Source organism: Dasypus novemcinctus, chromosome 18, assembly GCF_030445035.2.
Source record: "Dasypus novemcinctus isolate mDasNov1 chromosome 18, mDasNov1.1.hap2, whole genome shotgun sequence".
NCBI lineage: Eukaryota > Metazoa > Chordata > Mammalia > Cingulata > Dasypodidae > Dasypus > Dasypus novemcinctus.
In genome coordinates this window covers 42,552,316-42,572,545 of record NC_080690.1, presented here as the reverse complement: position 1 = coordinate 42,572,545, position 20,230 = coordinate 42,552,316, and the positions used below count along the sequence as shown (strand labels likewise).

Sequence of the window (20,230 nt, the reverse complement as noted above, 5' to 3'; positions counted from 1 at the left end):
GTATCTCTTGTAAATTTGGTCTTTTGGTAACATACTCTATCAGTTTTTGTTTGTCTGTAAAGTCTTTGAACTCACCCCCAGTTTTGAAGGGCAGTTTTGCTGGATACAGAATTCTTGGCAGCAGTTTTTCAGTTCTTTACATGCATCATACCACTTTCTTCTCACCTCCACTGTTACTGATGAGAGGTTGGCACTTAATCATAACAAGTTTCCCTTGTATGTGATGCTTTGCTTTTCTCTTGCTGCTTTCAGAATCTTCTCTTTTCTGATATTTTTTTATTCTGAATAGTAAGTGTCTCGGGGTAGGTTATTTGGATTTATTCCATTTGGGATGCACTGTACTTCTTAGATATTGATATTTATGTCTTTCATAAAAGTTGGGATGTTTTTGGTCATTATTTCCTCAAACATTTTTTCTGCCCTTTTTCCATTATCTCCTCCTTATTGGACACCACTAATGCATGTATTTGTGCATTTCACATTGTCATTCAGTTTTTCCATTCTCTTCTCTTTCTGTTCTCCTGTCTTTTCCAGTTCAGATGTTTTCTTCAAAATCACTAGTTCTGTCTGAGCAATTCCAAATCTGCTCTTTTGAGTCTTGAATGTATTTTTAATCTTACCCATTGTGTCTTTCATTCCCGTAAGTTCTGTTCCTTTTTCCTTTGCAGGTTTTCAGATTGTTCTTTATGTTCCCCAGTGTCGTCTTAATCTCCTTTGTCATATTTTCTTTCAATTCATTGAATTGTTTTAGGAGAGTTTTGTGATTGTCATTGATTAATTTTCTTAAAACCTGTATCTCTTCAGGATGTTTGGTTTGTACATTTGTCTAGGCCATCTCTTCCTGTTTCCTAGTGTAGCTTGTAATTTTTTGCTGTTGTCTCAACATCTGAATATGTTTGTGAATTTACTGTAATGGCCATTTTCTTTCTATTGTCTAGTGTTTGGGGTGTTTTTTTTCCCACAGCTCTTCTTTGATATTTGGTTAAACTTATTCCAAATCTTTAAAATTGCCCAGCTTAAGTTATCAAACTTAGGCTAGGGGTTCACTAATGGGGCACAGATATTCTCCCAGGAGTGGGGTAAAGAGAGACCTAAAAGCAGTGTTTTGTCCATGCAGTTTCCAGAGATGCCAGCAAATGGCGCTCATTGATTAACCTTTCCATGAAGGTGTTTCTTTTGATCTTCACCTTCCTGTGTTTCTAGTCTGGGCCGATCTGAGATTCAGAGCAGGCTCTGCTGGCCGAGTTCACTAAAGAGAAGCCTATTTACTCCCCCTCCCTTTTCCATTGTAACAGCTAACAAGGAGAAAGACATGTTCTCTCAGTCAGCTGTAGTGAGCAAGGGTTTTATCCTGGCTTAATGTCTTGGGGTTGGGGATGGGAGCACTTCCTGGCCGCCACAGTTCTTTGGTAACTCACATTTGTTGTTTCAGATTCTTCCTCTCTCTCTCACCCTTCTGGGAGTTGTGTAGCTCTGTCCTGGTCTGCTGACCTGCAAAGCAGATCCATCATACAGCTTTTCGCCCTTTCTCTGTTGTTCTTGTGAGATAGTTGAGCCCTGCCTGCCTACTCCAATGCCATCTTCCCAGAACTGCAGATAGAGAGAATTTTGAAAGCAGCAAGAGAAAAGCAATTCGTCCTACTCAAGGGATCCTCAATAAGACTAAATGCCAGTTATTCATTGTAAACCATAGAGACAAGCAGGTAGTGGTATGAAATATTTAAGGTAATGAAAGAGAAAAACCACCAGCCCAAAATTCTCTATCAGCAAAACTGTCCTTCAGAAATGAGGGAGAGGAATAGAGGCAAGATGGCGGCAGAGTAACAAGCCCCAAGAGTCAACGTGTCCTACAGTGCAGTTAGTAATCAGCCAGAGCTATATAAATCACCTATTTGGAGGGCCCAGCACACCAGGAGAGCATCCTACAACATCTTTGGAAGAACAGAAGTAGGAGACTTCCCATTTGCAGTGAAGATTCATGAGTAGAGCACTCCATGCTGCAGAGGCTGGAGCCTATCCCCCACTGATAGCTCAAGCCACCTTGGGAGCTCTTTCCCTAGTGGGAGTTGGAAGATTCATTTCCCAAAAATGGGGGAAGAAGAGACAGTCAGGCACCAATTTCAGTTACTAACTAGTAAATTGGGCTGGCTAAAATCTAGTCCTAAGAACAGCTAAAGTTTGAACCTGTCCAAGTCAGAAAGAAGGTGGTACCCTCCATTTTAACTCTTCCCTCAGCATGAGGGGAAGCGGGGATGTTTGAAAATCACAGCAAAGGTAGGATCACTTCTTTCCATCCAGGTTGTTGGATTGCTGCCCTAGATTGGGCTCCAGCCCTGCCTCTGGAAGGGAGGAGAGGGACAGTGTTTCCCCAGCCTCTCAGGACAACTGCAGGCACTTTCTGCCCACACTGACCTGATTGTTAGACACATCTCTGGCTCTATCCAAGCCCCTGATAGGGAAGGAAGACAAATAGTGTGCCCTGAAGCTCTCCAGGCACTGCAGTCACTTTTGCCTGCACAGAGTAGATTGTTGGGCAAACCTGTAGATACATCTCCGCCGCCAATAGGATAGGAGGGATGCGGTATTTCCTAAACTTCTCCAGGCAATTACAGGCATGTTCAGCCCACATGGTCTAAATTATTGGCACTCCTGTGTTCCATTCTTGCCCCTAACAGGGTAGAAGGGCCAGTGTTCCCTAAGCCTCTCTGGGCAACTGCACCCACTTTTAACCTGCATAGAAGAGACAATTGGACACATCTCTGACTCCATCCCTAATCCTGACAGGGCAGGAGGAGAGATAGTACAGCCTCTCAGGGTAACTGAAGGCACTTTAGGCCCACACAGACTGGAGTGTTGGACACCTGTGGCTCCATTCACCCCTGATAGGACTGGGGATAGCAATATTTCCTCACCCTTTCTAGGCAGTGGCAGCCACTTTCAGCCTACATGTGCTAGACTGTTGTGCACTTCTCTGGCTCCATCTCTGCCCCTGACAAGGCAATAGAAACAGAGTTCCCTAAGCCTCTCTGGGTAACTGCAGCTGCTTTTGACCTGCATGGACTAGATGGTTGAACACATCACTGCGTCCATCCCCATCCCTGATAGAGCATGAGGAACAATGCTCCTCGGCCCTCTCCAGGCAACTGCAGTTGCTTTTAGCCTCCATGGAATTGATAGCTGGGCACAATGAGTCTCCATTCCTGCTGCTGGCAGGGGAGAAGGGGGCCAGTGCTCCATCAGTCTACCTGGGCAACCGCAGTCAGTTTTGACTCACACAGATTAGTTTGCTGCCCACACCTGTGGCTCCATCCCTGCATCAGGCAGAGGAGAAGGGGATGTAGAGCTTCATCAGTCTCTCTGGGCAACTACAGATGGTTTTGCCCTTGGATGGCTTGTATTATTGCACACAGCTGTGGTTCCATCCCTACCCTGGTAAGGGAGAAGTGTGGGAGAAGCGTCATCATTTCTTGAGACAATGCAAACAACTTCAGCCTCCATGACTTACAGTACCAACTGCATCCTTGGCTCCTTTTCTGCAACCAGCAAGGGGAAAGGGGCAGGAAACAGATGAAAAAGCTAAAAAAAAATTCAAATTGGGTAAACACAAGCCACTATATGGTTCCAAATTAAGTTGAACCAAATATCAAATAGGGGCTGTAGCCCAAAACCAATCAAATAGAAAGCCCCAGACTAAAGAGAGAAAAGGGGCAAAAAAAAAAAAAAAAAAAAAATACATCTAGTAAACCGATGCCAAGATACCAACAAAAAAATTGCAATCCATACCAAGAAACAGGAAGCTATGGCCCAGGCCAAAGGAACAAACCAAGCCTTCAGATGATATAAAGGAGTTGTGACAACTAATCATAGATATTTAAACAAATCTCCTTAATAAAATCAGTGAGCTGGCTAAAGAGATTAAGGACATCAAGAAGACACTGGGTGAGTGCAAAGAAGAATTTGAGGCATATGTAGAAAAATAGCAGACCTTATGGGAATGAAACACACACAAAAAAGAAATTTATGCTGGAGTCATAACAGATTTGAAAAGGCAGAAGAAAGGATCAATGAGCTTCAAGACAAGGCCTCTGAAAGTGAACACACAGAAGAACGAGTAAAGCAAAGAGTGGGGAAAAAATTTAACAGAGTCTCTGGGAAATAAATGACTGCAAGAAACATGGAATATACCTGTCATGGGTGTCTCAGGAGGAGAAGAGAAAAGGATCAGAAGGAATATTTGAGGAAATAGTAGTAGAAAATTTCTGAACCCTATTGAAGGACATAGATATCCATGTTTAAGAAGCACAGCATACTCCCATCCAAATAAATCAAGACACATACTAATCAGAATGGCACATGCTGAAGATAAAGAGAAAATCCTGAAAGAAGCAAGAAAAAAGTGATTAATCACATACAAAGGATGCCCAATAAGATTAAGGGCTGATTTCTTATCAGAAACCATGGAAGCAAGGAAGCAGTTGTATGATATATTTAAGATACTGAAAAAGGAAAACTGCCAGCCAAGAATCTTATAGCTGGCAAGGCTGTCTTTTCAAAAATGAGGGAAACTGAATCTCAGCAGAGTTGCAGCACCTACTCTCCAATTCATTGGACTCACCCAGGACAACTAACAAGGAGATGATGATGGACAGCTACCACCCCAAGGAACCAGAGAATGTGTGTAACTGCAAGCAAGACAGTTGCATCCATCTACCCCATGGGATCTAAGCCCCCTCTCAATTGGAAACAGAGTGGGCATCACCATCCCCAAATCCTCAAGATTGGGGAATGAACAATGGACTGAAGTAGACTTATTATTATTCTATTATAGACTTATTATTCTAGCAATGGAAGAACTTTTATATGATGTAAAGGCATAGTGGCCACCAGAGGTTCTGAGGGAAGGGAGAGGAAAGAATAGGTGTAACATGAGGGTATTTTCAGGACATTGAAATTGTCCTGCATGACATTGCAATGATAGATACAGGCCATTATACATTTTGTCAGAACCTTAAAATTGTGCAGTGCAAAGTGTAAGCTATAATGTAAGCTGTGGTCTATAGTTAGTAGCAGTGCTTCAATATGTGTTCATCAGTTGTAACAAATGTACCATGCTAATAAAACATGTTAATTTAGGAAAGTGTGGGTGTGGGAGACATCAGGGAAACCCGTTTATTTTTTGTGTAACATTTATGTAATCTAAAGCTTCTTTAAAAATAAAATTTTAAATTAGGCCAAGTGTAGAATATTCACCGATAAACTGAGAGTTTGTAATGAAGAGACTGGCTGTGCAGGAAATACTACATAAGGTGCTATAGCCTGAAAAGAAAAAACAGGAGAGAGAAGTTTGGAAGAGAGTCTAAAAATGACGGTTATATCAGTAGAAGTAATCAAAAGTGTAAAAAGGTCAAACAAGATATGACATGTAAAACCCAGGTCAAAATGGGTGAAGAACAACTGTCTTTACAATAATAACATAAAACGTTATTGGATTAAACTCCCCAAAGGACAGAGACAGGCACAATGGACAAGAAAATGTAAGCAGTCTATATGCAGTATAAGACTTACCTTAGACCCAGGATACAAATAGATTGAAAGTGAAAGGCTTGAAAAACATACTCCACTCATGCAGTAATCAAAACAACAAAAAGCTGGAGTAGCTATATTTATATCAGATGAAATAGACTTTAAAAGCAAAGCTGTTATTAGACACAAGGAAGGACATTATATACTAACAAAAAGGGGAATTCACTAGAAGGAAATAACAATCATAATGTATATGCACCTAACAAGGATGCCCCAAATTACATGAGGCAAACACTGGCAAAACTGAGGGAAGAAATAGATGTTTCTAAAATAATAGTTGGAGATTTCAGTACACAACTCTTATCATTGGATAGATCATCCTGGCAGAGTATCAGTAAAGAAACAGAAAACTTGAATAATATGATAAACGAACTAAACCTAATAGACATATACAGAGCATCGCACCCCCAAACAGCAGGCTATACTTTCAAGTGCTCATGGATCTTTCTCCAGGACAGACCATATTTTGGGTCACAGAACAGATCTCAATAAAGTTAAAAAGATCAAACTTTTTTTTTTTTTAAGATTTATTTTTTTTCTCTCCCCTTCCCCCTCCGCTCCTACCCTGGTTGTCTGTTCTCTGTGTCTGTTTGCTGTGTATTCTTTGTCCACTTCTGTTGTTGTCAGCGGCACAGAAATCTTTGTTTCCCTTTGTTGCGTCATCTTGTTGTGTCAGCTCTCTGTGTGTACGGCACCATTCCTGGGCAGGCTGCACTTTGTTTCACGCTGTGCCGCTCTCCTATGGGGCGCACTCCTTGCGTGTGGGGCTCGCCTACGCGGGGACATCCCTGTGTGGTACGGCACTCCTTGAGCACATCAGCACTGCGCTTGGGCCAGCTCCACACAGGTCAAGGAGGCCCGGGGGTTTGACCTGCGGACCTCCCATGTGGTAGACAGACACCCTAACCACTGGGCCAAGTCCGCTTCCCTAAAAAGATCAAAATTATATACAAAGCACTTTCTCTCATCATAATTGAATGAAGCTGGAAATCAACAACAGGCAGAAAATGGGAAAATGTATAAATATATGGAGATTAAACAACACACTCTTAATCAGTGGGTAAAAGAAGAAATTGCAAGAGAAATCAATAAATATCTCAAAAAGAATGTGTACAAGAAGACAACAAACCAGAACCTGTGAGAGGCAGTGAAAACAGTGCTGAGAGGGAAATTTATAATTTTCAATGCTTACATTAAAAAAGAAGGAAGAGCTAAAATCAATGACCTAACTACACACCTGGAGGAACTAGAAAAAGAAGAGTAAACTATGCCCAAAGCAAGCAGGGGAATGAAATAAAGATCCGAGCAGAAATAAATATAATTGAGAACAAAAAACAATAGAGACATTGAGAAAACCAAAAGTTTGTTCTTTGACATCAACAAAATTGACAAACCTTTAACTAGACTGACAGGAAAAAAGAAAATGTAAATAAATAAAATCAGTAATTAAATGGGGGCATTACTACTGTCCCCAGAGAAATAAACTAGTTCATAAGAGGTTACTATGAATAACTTTACGCCAACAAACTAGACAATGTAGATAAAATGGAAAAAATTCTTGGAACATACAAACAACCTATACTTTCCCTAGAAGAAATAAAAGACCTAAACAAACCAATCACAAGCAACGAGATTGAAACAATCTTTAAACAACTGACCAAAATGAAATGCCCAAGACCAGGCGGCTTCACAGGTGAATTCTACCAAGCACTGAAAGATTTGTTACCAATCTTATTCAAACCCTTACAAAAGATTGAATAAAAGGAGTGCTACAAAACTCATGCTCTGAAGCCCCTAACACCATAATACCAAAGCCAGATAAAGATATTACAAACAAATAAAATTACCTGCCCATTTCCCGAATGTATACAGATGTAGAAAGCCTGAACAAAATACTTGATAATTAAATCCAACAACATATTAAAAGAATCAGATATTTAAGAATATATCTAACCAAGCACATAGTCAGAAAACTACAAGGTATTGCTAAAAAAAAAATCAAAGAAGACCTAAATAAATGGAAGAACATTCCATGTTCATGGATAGGAAAACCATGTATCATTATGATGTCAGTTCTATCCAAATTGATTTACAGATTCAGTGCAGTCCCAATAAAAATTTATTTGTTTGGAAGGAGAAAGGTCTCCCAATAGACAGAAACATTTTAAAAAGGAAGAGTGAAGTTGGAGGACTCTCACTTCGAGACTTAAAATCATATCACCTATCTACAGTGGTAAAAATAGCATGGTACTGGCATAAAGATAGACACATAGACCAATGGAATCAAATTGATGGTTCAGAAACAGACCCTCACATCTATGGTCAAGTGATTTTTGGGGGGCCCAGTTGGGCTAGAGCAGTCTATTCAACAAATGGTGCTGAGAGAACTGGGTATCCATATCTTAAAGAAAGATGACACCTGTTTCTCACCTTTTACAAAAACTAACTCAAAACGGATCAAAGAGCTAAATATAAAAGCTGGAACCATAAAACTAGAAGAAAATGTAGGAAAACATCTTCAAGACCTCATAGTAGGTAATGGTTTCTTTAACCTTACATTGAAAGTACAAGCAACAAAAGAATAAATGGATAAATGGGACTTCTTCAAACTTAAACACTTCCATGCTTCAAAGGACTTTGTCAAGAAGGTAAAAAGGCAATCTACTCAATCAAAATATTTGGAAACTGCTTATTCAAGAAGGGTTTGATTTCTATGCTGCATAAAGAGATCATACAACTCAATAATAAATAGCAAACAATCCAATTTTAAAATGAACAAAAGACTTAAGTATATATTTTTCCAAAGAGGAAATACAAATGGCAAAAAAGCACGTGAGAAAATGTTCAATATCACTAGCTTTTAGGGAAATGCAAATCAAAATTTCAATTAGATACCATCTCACAATTCATACAATGGCCACTATTTAAAAAAAAAAAACACATCAACAAGTGCTGGAGAAGATGTGGAGAAATAGCACTCCTTCACTGTTGGTGGGAATATAGAATGGTGTAGCCTCTGTGAAAAACAGTTTGGTGGTTCCTCAAGAAGCTAAATATAGAACTGCTGTGCTGTATGATCCTGCATTCCCTCTACAGACATTTGCATACCAGTGTTCATAGTGGCGTTATTCACAGTTGTCAAAGGATGGAAACAATGCAAGTGTCCATCAACCAATATATGGATAAACAAAATGTAGTAAATACATACTATGAAATACTATGCTGCTGTAAGAAGAAATGAAATTGGGACATGTGATTACATGGATGAACCTTGCCAGGTGAAATAAACCAGATACAAAAGGACAAATGTTGTATGGTCCCACTAATATGAACTAAATATGAAAAATAAACACATGGAGTTAAAACTTAGGCTCTAGGTTATCAGGAGATAGGCTGAGGACTGAGAAGGAATACTGATGCTTAGTGTATGTAAAATTTTCTATTACCTTGACTGTAAAAGTGTGGAAATAGTTATGGTTGTTTGGTAACACATTTTAGGAAGTATAACTAACATGACTGGTCTTATAAATGTGATTGTGGCTGATAGGAGTAGTCTAGGGATGTTAACATCAATTGAAAAAATTTAGCTAGAAAATAATCTAGGGACTGAGTAACATAGTGAACCCCAAAGTAGATGAGGATTGTGGTTAATAATACAAATACAAGAATGTTCTATGGAGTATAACAAATGTACATCACTATTGTAAGGTCATAAGAATATAGTGATGCATAGGAAAAATAGAATTAATGTATCTTATGGACTGTAGTTAACAACAATATTGTAATATTCTTGCCTCAGTGTCAAAGAAGGTACTTTATCAACTCTAAAAGTCAGTAATGGGGGCATGGTATTTTTTACTTTTGTACTAAGGAAAACATTGAAAGGTTTACAGGGGTGATGACTGCAGAACTCTGATAAAAGTGAGAGCCACTGAGTGTACATATTGCATAGAATATACAAGGTATGGGACTGTATAATACAGTGAACTATGTAGTAGAAGATGGACTGAGATTAATAGTACTAATATAATAGTGTTCTCTCACTAACTATTACAAATGTACATTAGCTAATCCAGGCAAATAGTACCTCAAAGAGAGCTAGGGTAGCTCTACTAATATCGTACAAATACATAGTGCTAATAATAGGGGCTGTATGGAAAACCTACTAAATATATACACTGTAAACCATAGTGATAATATTCTGGTCATGTTCTTTTATAATCTGTAACTAATGTTCCACAGTGTAACATTGGTGAAAGAGTGACATGGGTGTGGAGAATTCACATGTTATAAATGATTGTTTTGTAAGATCACGACTTCTCTAATAACATTTTTTTTTTTTTAATGAGGGAGGGTTTAAGACATTCACAGATAAACAGAAACTAAAAAAGTTCATCACCAAAAGACTTATCTTGCAAGAACTGCTAAGGGGATTCCTTTAGGTTGAAAGGAAAAGATAGGAAAGAATGGCTTAGAGCAGTGTGAAGAGGTAAAGATCTTTAATAAAGGTAACTAAATGGATAAATACAAGCCCTAATAGTACTGTATTCTCAATATATAAATCTCTTTAATTCCTGTAAGAGTTAGAATGCAATTTGAGTAAGAAATAGTCATATTTCCTGATAATGCAGTTACAAAATATAAAGGGGTAATGTGAACAAAAACAGTGTAAGAGGGGAAACAGGGATATAGGAGCAGAGAACATGTATGCTATTGAAATTAACTTGGTATCTGTTCAGATTAATTGTTAATAGACTTAGGTTGTATAATACAAATCCCTGGTAACCACCAAGAAAATAATTTTTCAATAAACAGAAATGTAAATTAAAAAGGAATTGGTCACATACATCACAAAAGATCAACTGTACAGAAACAGTTGCTGCAATAAAGGGAAAGAGAAACAGAAAAGATATAAGACATATAAAAAATTAAGGACAGGGGAGATGTGACTCAAGCTGTTAGACCCCTGCCTCCCACATGGGAGGTCCCAGTTTCAGTTCCCAGTGCCTTCTTCATATGCAACAAGCCGACACAATGAGCAGGGAGTGGATGTGGATCAAGCATTTGGGCACAAGGTCCCGGGTTCGATTCCTGGTGCCTTTTGAAGAAGACAAGCAGACAGTGAGTGGAGGCAACAAGCAGACAGAGGAGGGAACCATTTCAGGTGGAGGAGGACAAAATGGCTGAAGTAAATAATGCCTTTACAGTAATAACACTGAATATTAATAGATTAGTCTCTCCAATCAGAAGATGCAGACTGGCAAAAAGGATAAAAAAACAACCCAATTATATGTTGTTTACAAGAGACTCACCTTAGACCGAAAAGCACAAATAGGTTGAAGAAAGATAATCCATGCAAATAGTGACACAAGGAGAGCTCGGGTAGCTCTACTAATGTCATACAAAATATACATTAAGTCAAATGATGCTACAAGAGAAAAAGAAGGGTACAATATATTAATAAAAGGATCATTTCACGAAGAAGAAATAACAATCATAAATACCTATGGCCTAACCATGGTGCCTCAAAATACATGAGGCATATGCTAGCAAAACTGAAGGGAGAAATAGACACCTCTTTGGTAAAAGTTGGAGACTTAATGCACCACTCTCATCAGTAGATAGAACATGTAGATGAAAGATCAATAAGGAAACAGAACTTAAATAATATGACAAATAATGAGCTAGACTTAGACATATGCATAACGTTGCACCCCAAAAGAACTGGATACGCATTCTTCTCAAGTGTATGTGGATTGTTCTCCAGAATAGACCACATGTTGGGTCACAAAACAAGTCTCAATAAATTTTGAGAAGACTGAAATTATACAAACATCTTCTCTGACAACAGTGGAATGAAGCTGGAAATCAAGAAGAGGCAGAGAACTGGAAAAATCACAAATATTTGAAGGTTTAAGAACACATTCTCAAACAGTCATTGGGTCAAAGAAAAAATCACAAGGGAAAATCAGTAAATATCTTGAGATGACAATGAGAACACAACATAACAAAACTTGGGGAGCAGATGTGGCTCAACTGATTGGGCTCCCGTCTACCATATGAGAGGCCCTTGGCTCACCAAGCTGGCCCATGCCCGCAGACAGCTGGGACAGCACGATGACACACAAAGGGAGACAAGCAGACACACAAGAATGCACAGCAAATGGATGCAGCAGACAGCAAGCAAGCGGCAAGGGGGAGGGATAAATAAAATTTAAAAAAACAAAACTTAAGGGATGCAGCAAAGGCAGTGTTGAGAGGGAAATTTATAGCCCTCAGTGATTACATTAAAAAAGATGAGGGGAGCGGGTATAGCTCTAGTGGTTGAGCACCTGCTTCCCATGTGTGAGATCCTAGATTCGATCCCCAGTACCTCCTAAAAACAAATGAAAAAGTCAACTCATTGGGGAGTGGATGTAGCTCAGGGGTTGTATACCTGTTTCCCATGTATGAAGTCCTACATTCAATTCCTGGTACCGCCTTTAAAAAAAAAAAAGGTTAAACAGGTAAAATCAGAACCCTAAATGTACACCTGGAGAAACTAGAAAAAGAACAGCAAACTAAAAGTGAGCAGAAGAAAAGAAATAACAAAGAATAGAGTGGAGATAAATGAAAGAGAGAATAGAAAAACAATAGAGAGCATTAACAAAACCAAAAAGTTGGTTCTTTGAAAAGATGGATAAAAGTGACAACCCTTTTTGCTAGACTGACAAAGAATAAGAGAGAGGATGCAAATAATGAAAATCAGAAATGAGAAAAGGTACATTTCCATTAACCCCACAGAAATAAAAAGAATCATAAGAGGATACTATGAACAACTGTATGCCAACAAATTAGACAACCTAGATGAAATAGACAGATTCCTAGAAACACACAAAGAACCTACACTGACTCTAGAAGAAAGAGAAATCTCAGCAGACAAATTGTAAGAGACTTAATCAGTCATCAAAAATCCCACAACAAAGAAAAACCCAGAACTAGATGGCATCACAGGTGGATTCTACCAAGCATTCCAAGAAGAATTAATACCTTTCCTGTTCAAACTCTTTCAAAAAATTGGAAGAGGATGAACACTACCTAACTCATTCTGTGAGGCCAGTATTACCCTAATACCAAAGCCAGATAAAGAATGCTAAATGAAATTTCTCTTGTGTAGAAATCCTCAGCAAAAAACTAGCAAATCCAATCCCATAGAACATTAAAAGAATTATACAGAATGCAGAGGAAAATCCACATAATCATCTCAATTGATGAAGAAAAGGCATTTGACAATATTCAGCATCCTTTCTTGACACAAACATTTAGAAACAGGAATAGAAGGAAACTTCCTCAATACATTAAAGGACAGATAAGAAAACCCACTGCTAACATCATATTTGATGGTGAAAGACTGAAAGCTTTCTCTCTAAGATCTGGAATAATATTGTCACCACTGTTATTCATCATTGTACTGGAAGTTCTAGCTAGAGCAATTAGGCTTGAGAAAGAAATAAAAGGCATCCAAATTGGAAAGGAAGAAGTAAAACTTTCTCTGATACAGATTATGTGGTCCTTTTTATAGAAAGTTCCCCCAAAATAGATGAAAAAGCTACTAGAGCTAATAAATGAATTCAGCAAAGTTGTGGGATACAAGATCAATGTGCAAAAATAAGTAGTGTTTCCATACATTAGTAATGAGCAATCTGAGAAAGAAATCAGGAAAAAAATTTCATTTACAATAGCATTTGGGAAGCAGATGTAGCTCAAGCAGTTAGGTACCTGCCTACCACCACATTGGGCTTCAGTTCCTAGTGGCTCGAGCAAGACAGCTGAAACGACCGGTTAGTGTGGTGAGCTGATGTAGTGAGATGATGCAACAAAGAAACATAATAAGGAAACACAGTGAGAGATACAACAAGCGGAGTGAACTGTGGCTTAAGTCATTGGGTTCCTGCCTCCCACATGGGAGGTCCCGGGTTCAGTTCCCTGTGTCTCCTAAAAAGACAAGCACACAACAAGCAGACACAGAGAACAGACAGCAAGCACAAATGACAAGGGGAGGGGAAGAGAAATAAATAAATCTTTAAAAACAAAAAACAATTGCAAATAAAAGAATCAAATATCTAGCAATAAATTTAACCATGGATATAAAGGACTTATACATGGAAAACTACAAAACATAACTAAAAGAAATCAAAGAAGAGCTAAATTAATGGGCGTTCAGTCCATGTTCATGGGTTGGAAGTCTATTTTATATTGATAAAATGTCAGTTCTACCTAAAATGGTTTACAGATTCAATGCAATCCCAACAGCCTTCTTTGTAGAGATGGAAAAGCCAATCATCAAGTTTATTTGAAAGGGTAAGGGGTTTTCCATTTTCAAGTGTAGACCATAATCCATTTTGAGTTAATTTTTGTTTAATGTGCGGTGTTTAGGTTGAGGTTTATTTTTTTCATACTATGGATATCCAATTGCTCTAGTACTATTTGTTTAAAAAAAAAACTGTCGATGGCGGTGGACTTGGCCCAGTGGTTAAGGCATCCGTCTACCATATGGGAGGTCTGCGGTTCAAACCCCGGGTCTCTTTGACCTGTGTGGAGCTGGCCCATGAGCAGTGCTGATGCGCCCAAGGAGTGCGGTTCCACGCAGGGGTGTCCCTGGCATAGGGGAGCCCCACACGCATTTATAGCATTGTTTTGTAGTTTTCAATGTACAAGTCTTTCACCCCTTGGTTAAATTTATTCCTAGGTAATTTATTCTTTTAGATGCTGTTGTGTTTTTTTGTTTTGTTTCGTTTTCAGTTTTTAAGGTTTTTATTATTTATTTATCCGCCCCCCCCCCCGCCCCGCAAACCCCATTGCTTGTTTGCTGTCTGCACCTTTGTCAAAAAGTCAGTTGGCATTGCTTCTGAGAATTCATTTCTGAGTTCTCTGTTCTGTTCCATTCATCTGTATATGTTTCCCTCTGCTGATATATACTGTGCTGATTAATTTAGCTATATAATGAGTCTTCAAATTGCTTCAAATTGAGTATTCTTCTCATGTTATTTTTCAAAATTGTTTTAGCTTTTTTCTATTCATATAAATTTTAGGACACGCTTGTCTACATCTATAAACAATCTTGCTGAAATTTTGATAGGAATTAAATTAAACATAGATCATAGAATTGACATCTTTACTAAGTTGTGTCTTCCAGTCCTTCCTAAAAAATGTCTCTCCAAGTATTTAGTATTTCTCATCTTTGATTTTTTTCATCAATATATAAGTCCTGTAACCGTTTTTGTTAGATTTATACCTAAGATTTTTGAATAATTATAAATGGCATTGTGTTTTTAGTTTCCACTTGCTCCTTGCTAGTATTAATATATAGAAATGGAATTGATATTTGTATGTTGTTTTTGTATCCTGTGACCTTGATGAAATAGCTTATTAATTTCATTTTCTTATATGTTCCTTGGGATTTTCTATGCAGAATATCATCTGCAAACCATTTTCTTTCTTCCTTTCCAATTTGTATGCCTTTTTTCCTTTTTTCTTTTCTTATTGTGTTAGCTAAGACTTCCAGGACTATGTTGAATATGCTTGGTGAGAGCAGACTTCTTGCCTTGTTGCTGATCTCTAGGAGGAAGTATTCAGTCCTTTACCATTAAGAATGATGTTAACTGAAGGTTTTTTAATAGATGGTCTGTATCAAGATGAGCAAGTTCCCCCCTATCCATAGTTTGCTGGGAGCTTTTTTAATGTATTTTGTACTACATAGAATACATGTGTTTCTAGTATAGTTTTTTTTAAAGATTTATTTCTCTCCCCTTCCCCCCCCCCCCGCCCCCTGGTTGTCTGTTCTCTGTGTCTATTTGCTGCGTCATATTTGTCCACTTCTGTTTTCGTCAGCGGCACGGGAATCTGTGTTTCTTTTCGCTGCCTCATCTTGTGTCAGCTCTCCGTGTGTGTGGCACCATTCCTGGGCAGGCTGCACTTTCTTTCGCACTGGGCGGCTCTCCTTACGGGGTGCACTCTTTGCATGTTTGTTTTTTTAATAGCATTTTTTTTTTCCTTTTCAGATTGTTCATTACTCATATATGGAAATCTAGCTGGCCTCTGTGTTTATCTTTTATTCTGCAACTTTGCAGAATATGTTTGTTAGTCTGGTAGTTTTCCTGTAGCTTCTTTGGTATTTTCGATATGGATGGGATCTCGTCATCTGCAAATAGAGTTTTACTTCTTCCTTTCCAATTTGCATGCCTTTCATTTTTTTCTCTTTCCTGATTGATCTGGCTAGAACTTCTTGTACAATGTTGGGTAACACTGAATAAAAGATCTTGAATAAAAGGGGGAAATGGTAAAGACAAATGAGTTTATATGGCTAAGAAACTTCAAAATGAGTTGGGAGATCATCAGAGGGGTCACGCATATGCACATCTCAGGATCTCAAAGACAGCCAATGTAGATACTACCCCAGATGGTGGTGCTCCTGAGGTCTGTGGAGACACCCTGGTCCTACGGTCATGGCACATGGCTCCCAGGTTTGGTGCCTTGCCAGTGGGCCCAACTTTGGAGTTTGTATTCCCAAGTATGATGGAGTTGGACTCAGATGTGACTTCTCTACATATACCTCTTTTGTCCTTTTATTGAACCTATGTTTGGCGCTGGGGTTAGTGGGTATATGTCCAGGAGACTTGAATCTCTGGGCTGGCCAGCTAGGCCCTGAGCCTCAGTGGAGTTGCAACACCTACTCTTCAGTTCATTGGACTTACCCAGGACAGCTAACAAGGAGGTAAGGATGAACAACCACCACACCAAAAAATCAAGAGAGTATACAACTGCAAGCAGGAAGAGTCCCATCCGTCAGCCATGTGGGATCAAAGCCCCTTCTCAGTTAAGAGGTGGAGTGGGCATCACTATCCAGAGTCCTCAGGATTGAGGAATAAAATATGGACTAAAGTAGACTGGTATTCTGCTATATACTTATTGTGACTCCAGCAATGGAAGAAATTATATCATTGATGTGAAGACAGTGGCAGGGAGAGGGAAAAAGAGGTATGATATGGGGTCATTTTGGGGACTTAGAGTTGTCCTGCATGATATTGCAGAGACAGATGCAGAACATTATATATCTTGCCATAACCTGTCGAATGGACTGGGAAAGAGTGTAAACTACAATGTAAACTATAATCCATTGCTATGTAGCTATGCTCCAAAACATATTTATCATTTGCAATGAATGTGCCACACTAATGAAATCAGTTGTTGATGTGGGAAAAATGAGGTATGGGAGTGGGGCATATGGGAATCCCCTATATTTTTTTAATGTAAAATTTTGGGTGATCTATGTATCTTTTAAAAATAAATAAATAAATATATTTTTTTAAAAAACAGTGCTGACAGTGGCATCCTTATCTTGTTCCTGACCTTGGGGTGAAAGCTTTCTGTCTCTCACTATTGAGTATGATAATTGGTGTGGGTTTTTCATAAATGCTCTTCATCATGTTGGGAAAGTTCCCTTTTATTACTAGTTGTATGAGGTTTTGTTTTGTTTTTTTTAATCATGATAGGATGCTGGATTTTGTCAAGTGCCTTTCCTGCATCAGTTGAGATGATCGTTTGGGTTTTTTCCCTCATTATATTAATGTGGCATTGTACATTGATTTTCTTACGTTGAATGAACCATCCTTGCATTCCCGGAATAAACCCCACTTGGTCATTGTGTATAATCACTTTAATGTCCTGTTGGATTCTTTTGCCAATATTTTCTTGCATCTATATTAATGGGGAATATTTGTCTGTAACATTCTTTCCTTGTGCTGTCTTTATCTGGATTTGGTAATAGGATAATGCTGGCCTCATAGAAAGAATTAGCAGGTAATCCTTCCTCCTGTATTTTTTTTTAAGGAGTTTGAGAGAGATTGGTGTGAAGTGTTTGGTAGAATTCAGTATTGAGGCCATCTGTTCCTTGAGTGTTCTTTGTTTGCAGATTTAATTACAGTTCACTTTCTTTACTTGTTATAGGTCTGTTGAGAATTTCTCCTTCTCATGTTAGATTAGGTAATATGTGTGTTTCTAAGGATTTATCCATTTTCATCTAGGTTTTCTAATGTGTTGGCATGTAATCATTCATGTTACCTTCTTATTATCCCTTTTATTTCTGTAGTCAGTAGGAATACCTGCTTTTCACTCCAGACTTTTAGTTATTTGGATCCTCTCGCCCATTTTCTTTGTCAGGCAAAATGTTTGTCAATTTTATTGATCTTTTCAAAAAAATAACTTTTGGCTTCATTGATTCACTGTATTGTTAGTCACTTCTTTATTTCATTTATCTCTGCTCTAATCTTTACTATTTCCTTTCTTCTAACTTTAGGCTTAGTTTGCTCTTGTTCTAGTTTCTGTAGATGGGAAGTTTATATTAATGATCTGTGATTTTCTCTTTTAATGTAGGCATTTAGAGCAATAAATTTCCCTCTGAACATTGCTTTTGGTGCATCACATATTTAGTGTGTTTTATTTGTGTGTTTTATTTGCATTAGTCTCAAGATATTTCCTAATTTCTCTTATGCTTTCTTCTTTGACCAATTGGTTGTCTAAAAATTGTTGCTTAATTTCCACACATTTATAAGTTTTTTAGTGCTCCTGCTGTTATTGATCTCTAGTTTTATTCCATTGTGGAATGGTGCTGCCCTTAAAGTGGCAAATCTGTAAATTCTCTAGAGAAATCATTTTATTAAAGAACTTACCAATTTTGAGACTTGTCATTATCCCATTTTGAAACCATGAATGTACTAAGTAACAGGACAATGTTTACTTATCTGGTTCCAGTGCCTTGGTCACCTTCTCTAGATAAAAGCCATTCCCATGATATTTTGAAGACTTCCTTGTCTTTTCAAAGGTTACTCTATTCTGTCCTACTTTGTACTAATCATGGGGCAGAATTAAAGGCCTGTTCTGTCAATCAGCTTAGTGTAGGTCATGATATAACTTCTGCTGTTCCCTTTATACATCAATTTCTTCTAGGTAATTGGACTTTTATGCTTTTTCAGAAACACCATTTGCTTTGACCGTGACTTAGGCACAAGGTTATAGTTAAAATTTGTAAATTGATGCTTAAAATAATGTTTTGCCAGCTTTATAAAAAGGATATCTTTTTCCACTTTGACATACACTTTTTATTTCATGCCACATTCTACATCTATTATGATTATGTAGGTAATTCTTTTTCAAATATCATGAAGTAGCTTCTCTAATGTTTTAATACTCAACAAAATATCTGGCTGAACGTGATTATGCCAGTTAGTGCATATGGGGTGAACACGATTTTATTCAAAAGATCAGAATTAATGTTTTTTGGTTTTTTTAAAGGAGGTACCAGGTACTGAACCCAGGACCTTATACATGGGAAGCAGGTACTCAACAACGTGAGCTACATTCACTCCCTGGAATTTTGATATAAATACTGTTGACCCCAAATCCTCTTAGTATAAATGATAATGGACTATTGTCTCTGAAAATAAGAGTTTGGGATTTTCATTATATATTTTTTGTCTACATAACCCTTTGAACAGATTCTAATCTCCTCCTCCTTCATAGTGATGTTGTTTTAACCAGCCCTGGGACCGCCATTTTAGCATATAAAGATGTGGTTGTGTTTGTGGAGAGAGGGACACTGAAAAAATCATGAAAACCATAGGAATCAAATTCATACAGTACTTTGGATATTTTGGGATCTTGAGGAATAAGAATCATATTACATAAATGTAATGCTTTTCCACACAATGGCAAAAATGAGATACAGTTCTTTCAGAATCATACTCATCATGTAGCCAGAATTAAATAGAAAGTAAGGTAAGAATTGAATCTGGTAAACTTTTTAATACAGCTGAGTGCCTTTTAAAATATATAGTATATCTTTGCTATATTATAGGGATAAGTAAGTGGAATTTTTCCAATCCTGATTTTCTGTTTCTGAACAGCATTGCTTTGCATCCTGATATCTCATTACTATGAATTTGCTGCTTGCTTTCTATAGGCGCACCTATGTTGGCAGTATGCCTGGTCGTATAATCAATGGCTTGAAGACTGTTGGAGTTAACAATCCAGTGTTCCTGTTAGATGAGGTTGATAAACTGGGGAAAAGTTTACAGGGTGATCCTGCAGCAGCTCTCCTTGAGGTAAGATTTAGAAAATTCTCTGTTTATAATTCACAATGGAAAAGTATGAATAAGAATTGATAATCATATTCAAGTAATATGTACATTGATGTGGGTTTGGTCATTGAAAAAATAATTTAATACAGACTGAAATATGAAACAACTTGCTATTTAAATTAAGATATCTTAGAGATTTGTCTTTCCTTTTTTTGTTTTGATAATTCCCATCATTTCTTTCTTTTCCTTTTTGTTTTTATCAAATATTGTTTAACAAAATTTTATGCATGCAAGATTCAGTCACTGCAGGGGAAGTGTTCTTCATTAAAATAGTCCAGTCAAGGCACTAAACAAACAAGCTAACAACAAAAAGAAGCCACAGCAGGGGGAGCAGGCAAAGCTCAGTGGTTGAGCACCTCCTTCCCATGTACAAGGTCTGGTGTTCAATCCACAGTTCTTCCTTAAAAAAAAAAAAAGCCACAGCTGATGGTCAGGGGATTGGTATCCATATGTTCTAGAGCATATTACCTAAA

At 37.9% G+C, this 20,230-nt stretch overlaps 1 protein-coding gene across 1 annotated transcript in view; it reads left to right on the top strand.

Annotated features, from left to right (window-relative positions):
- LONP2 (lon peptidase 2, peroxisomal) overlaps window positions 1-20,230 on the top strand; it is a 163,602-nt gene that overhangs the window by 50,479 nt on the left and 92,893 nt on the right. The window contains exon 8 of the mRNA XM_004479880.4: window positions 19,580-19,721. Within this exon, the coding sequence (XP_004479937.2) occupies window positions 19,580-19,721 (142 nt within the window). The remainder of the gene's footprint in view (window positions 1-19,579; window positions 19,722-20,230) is intronic.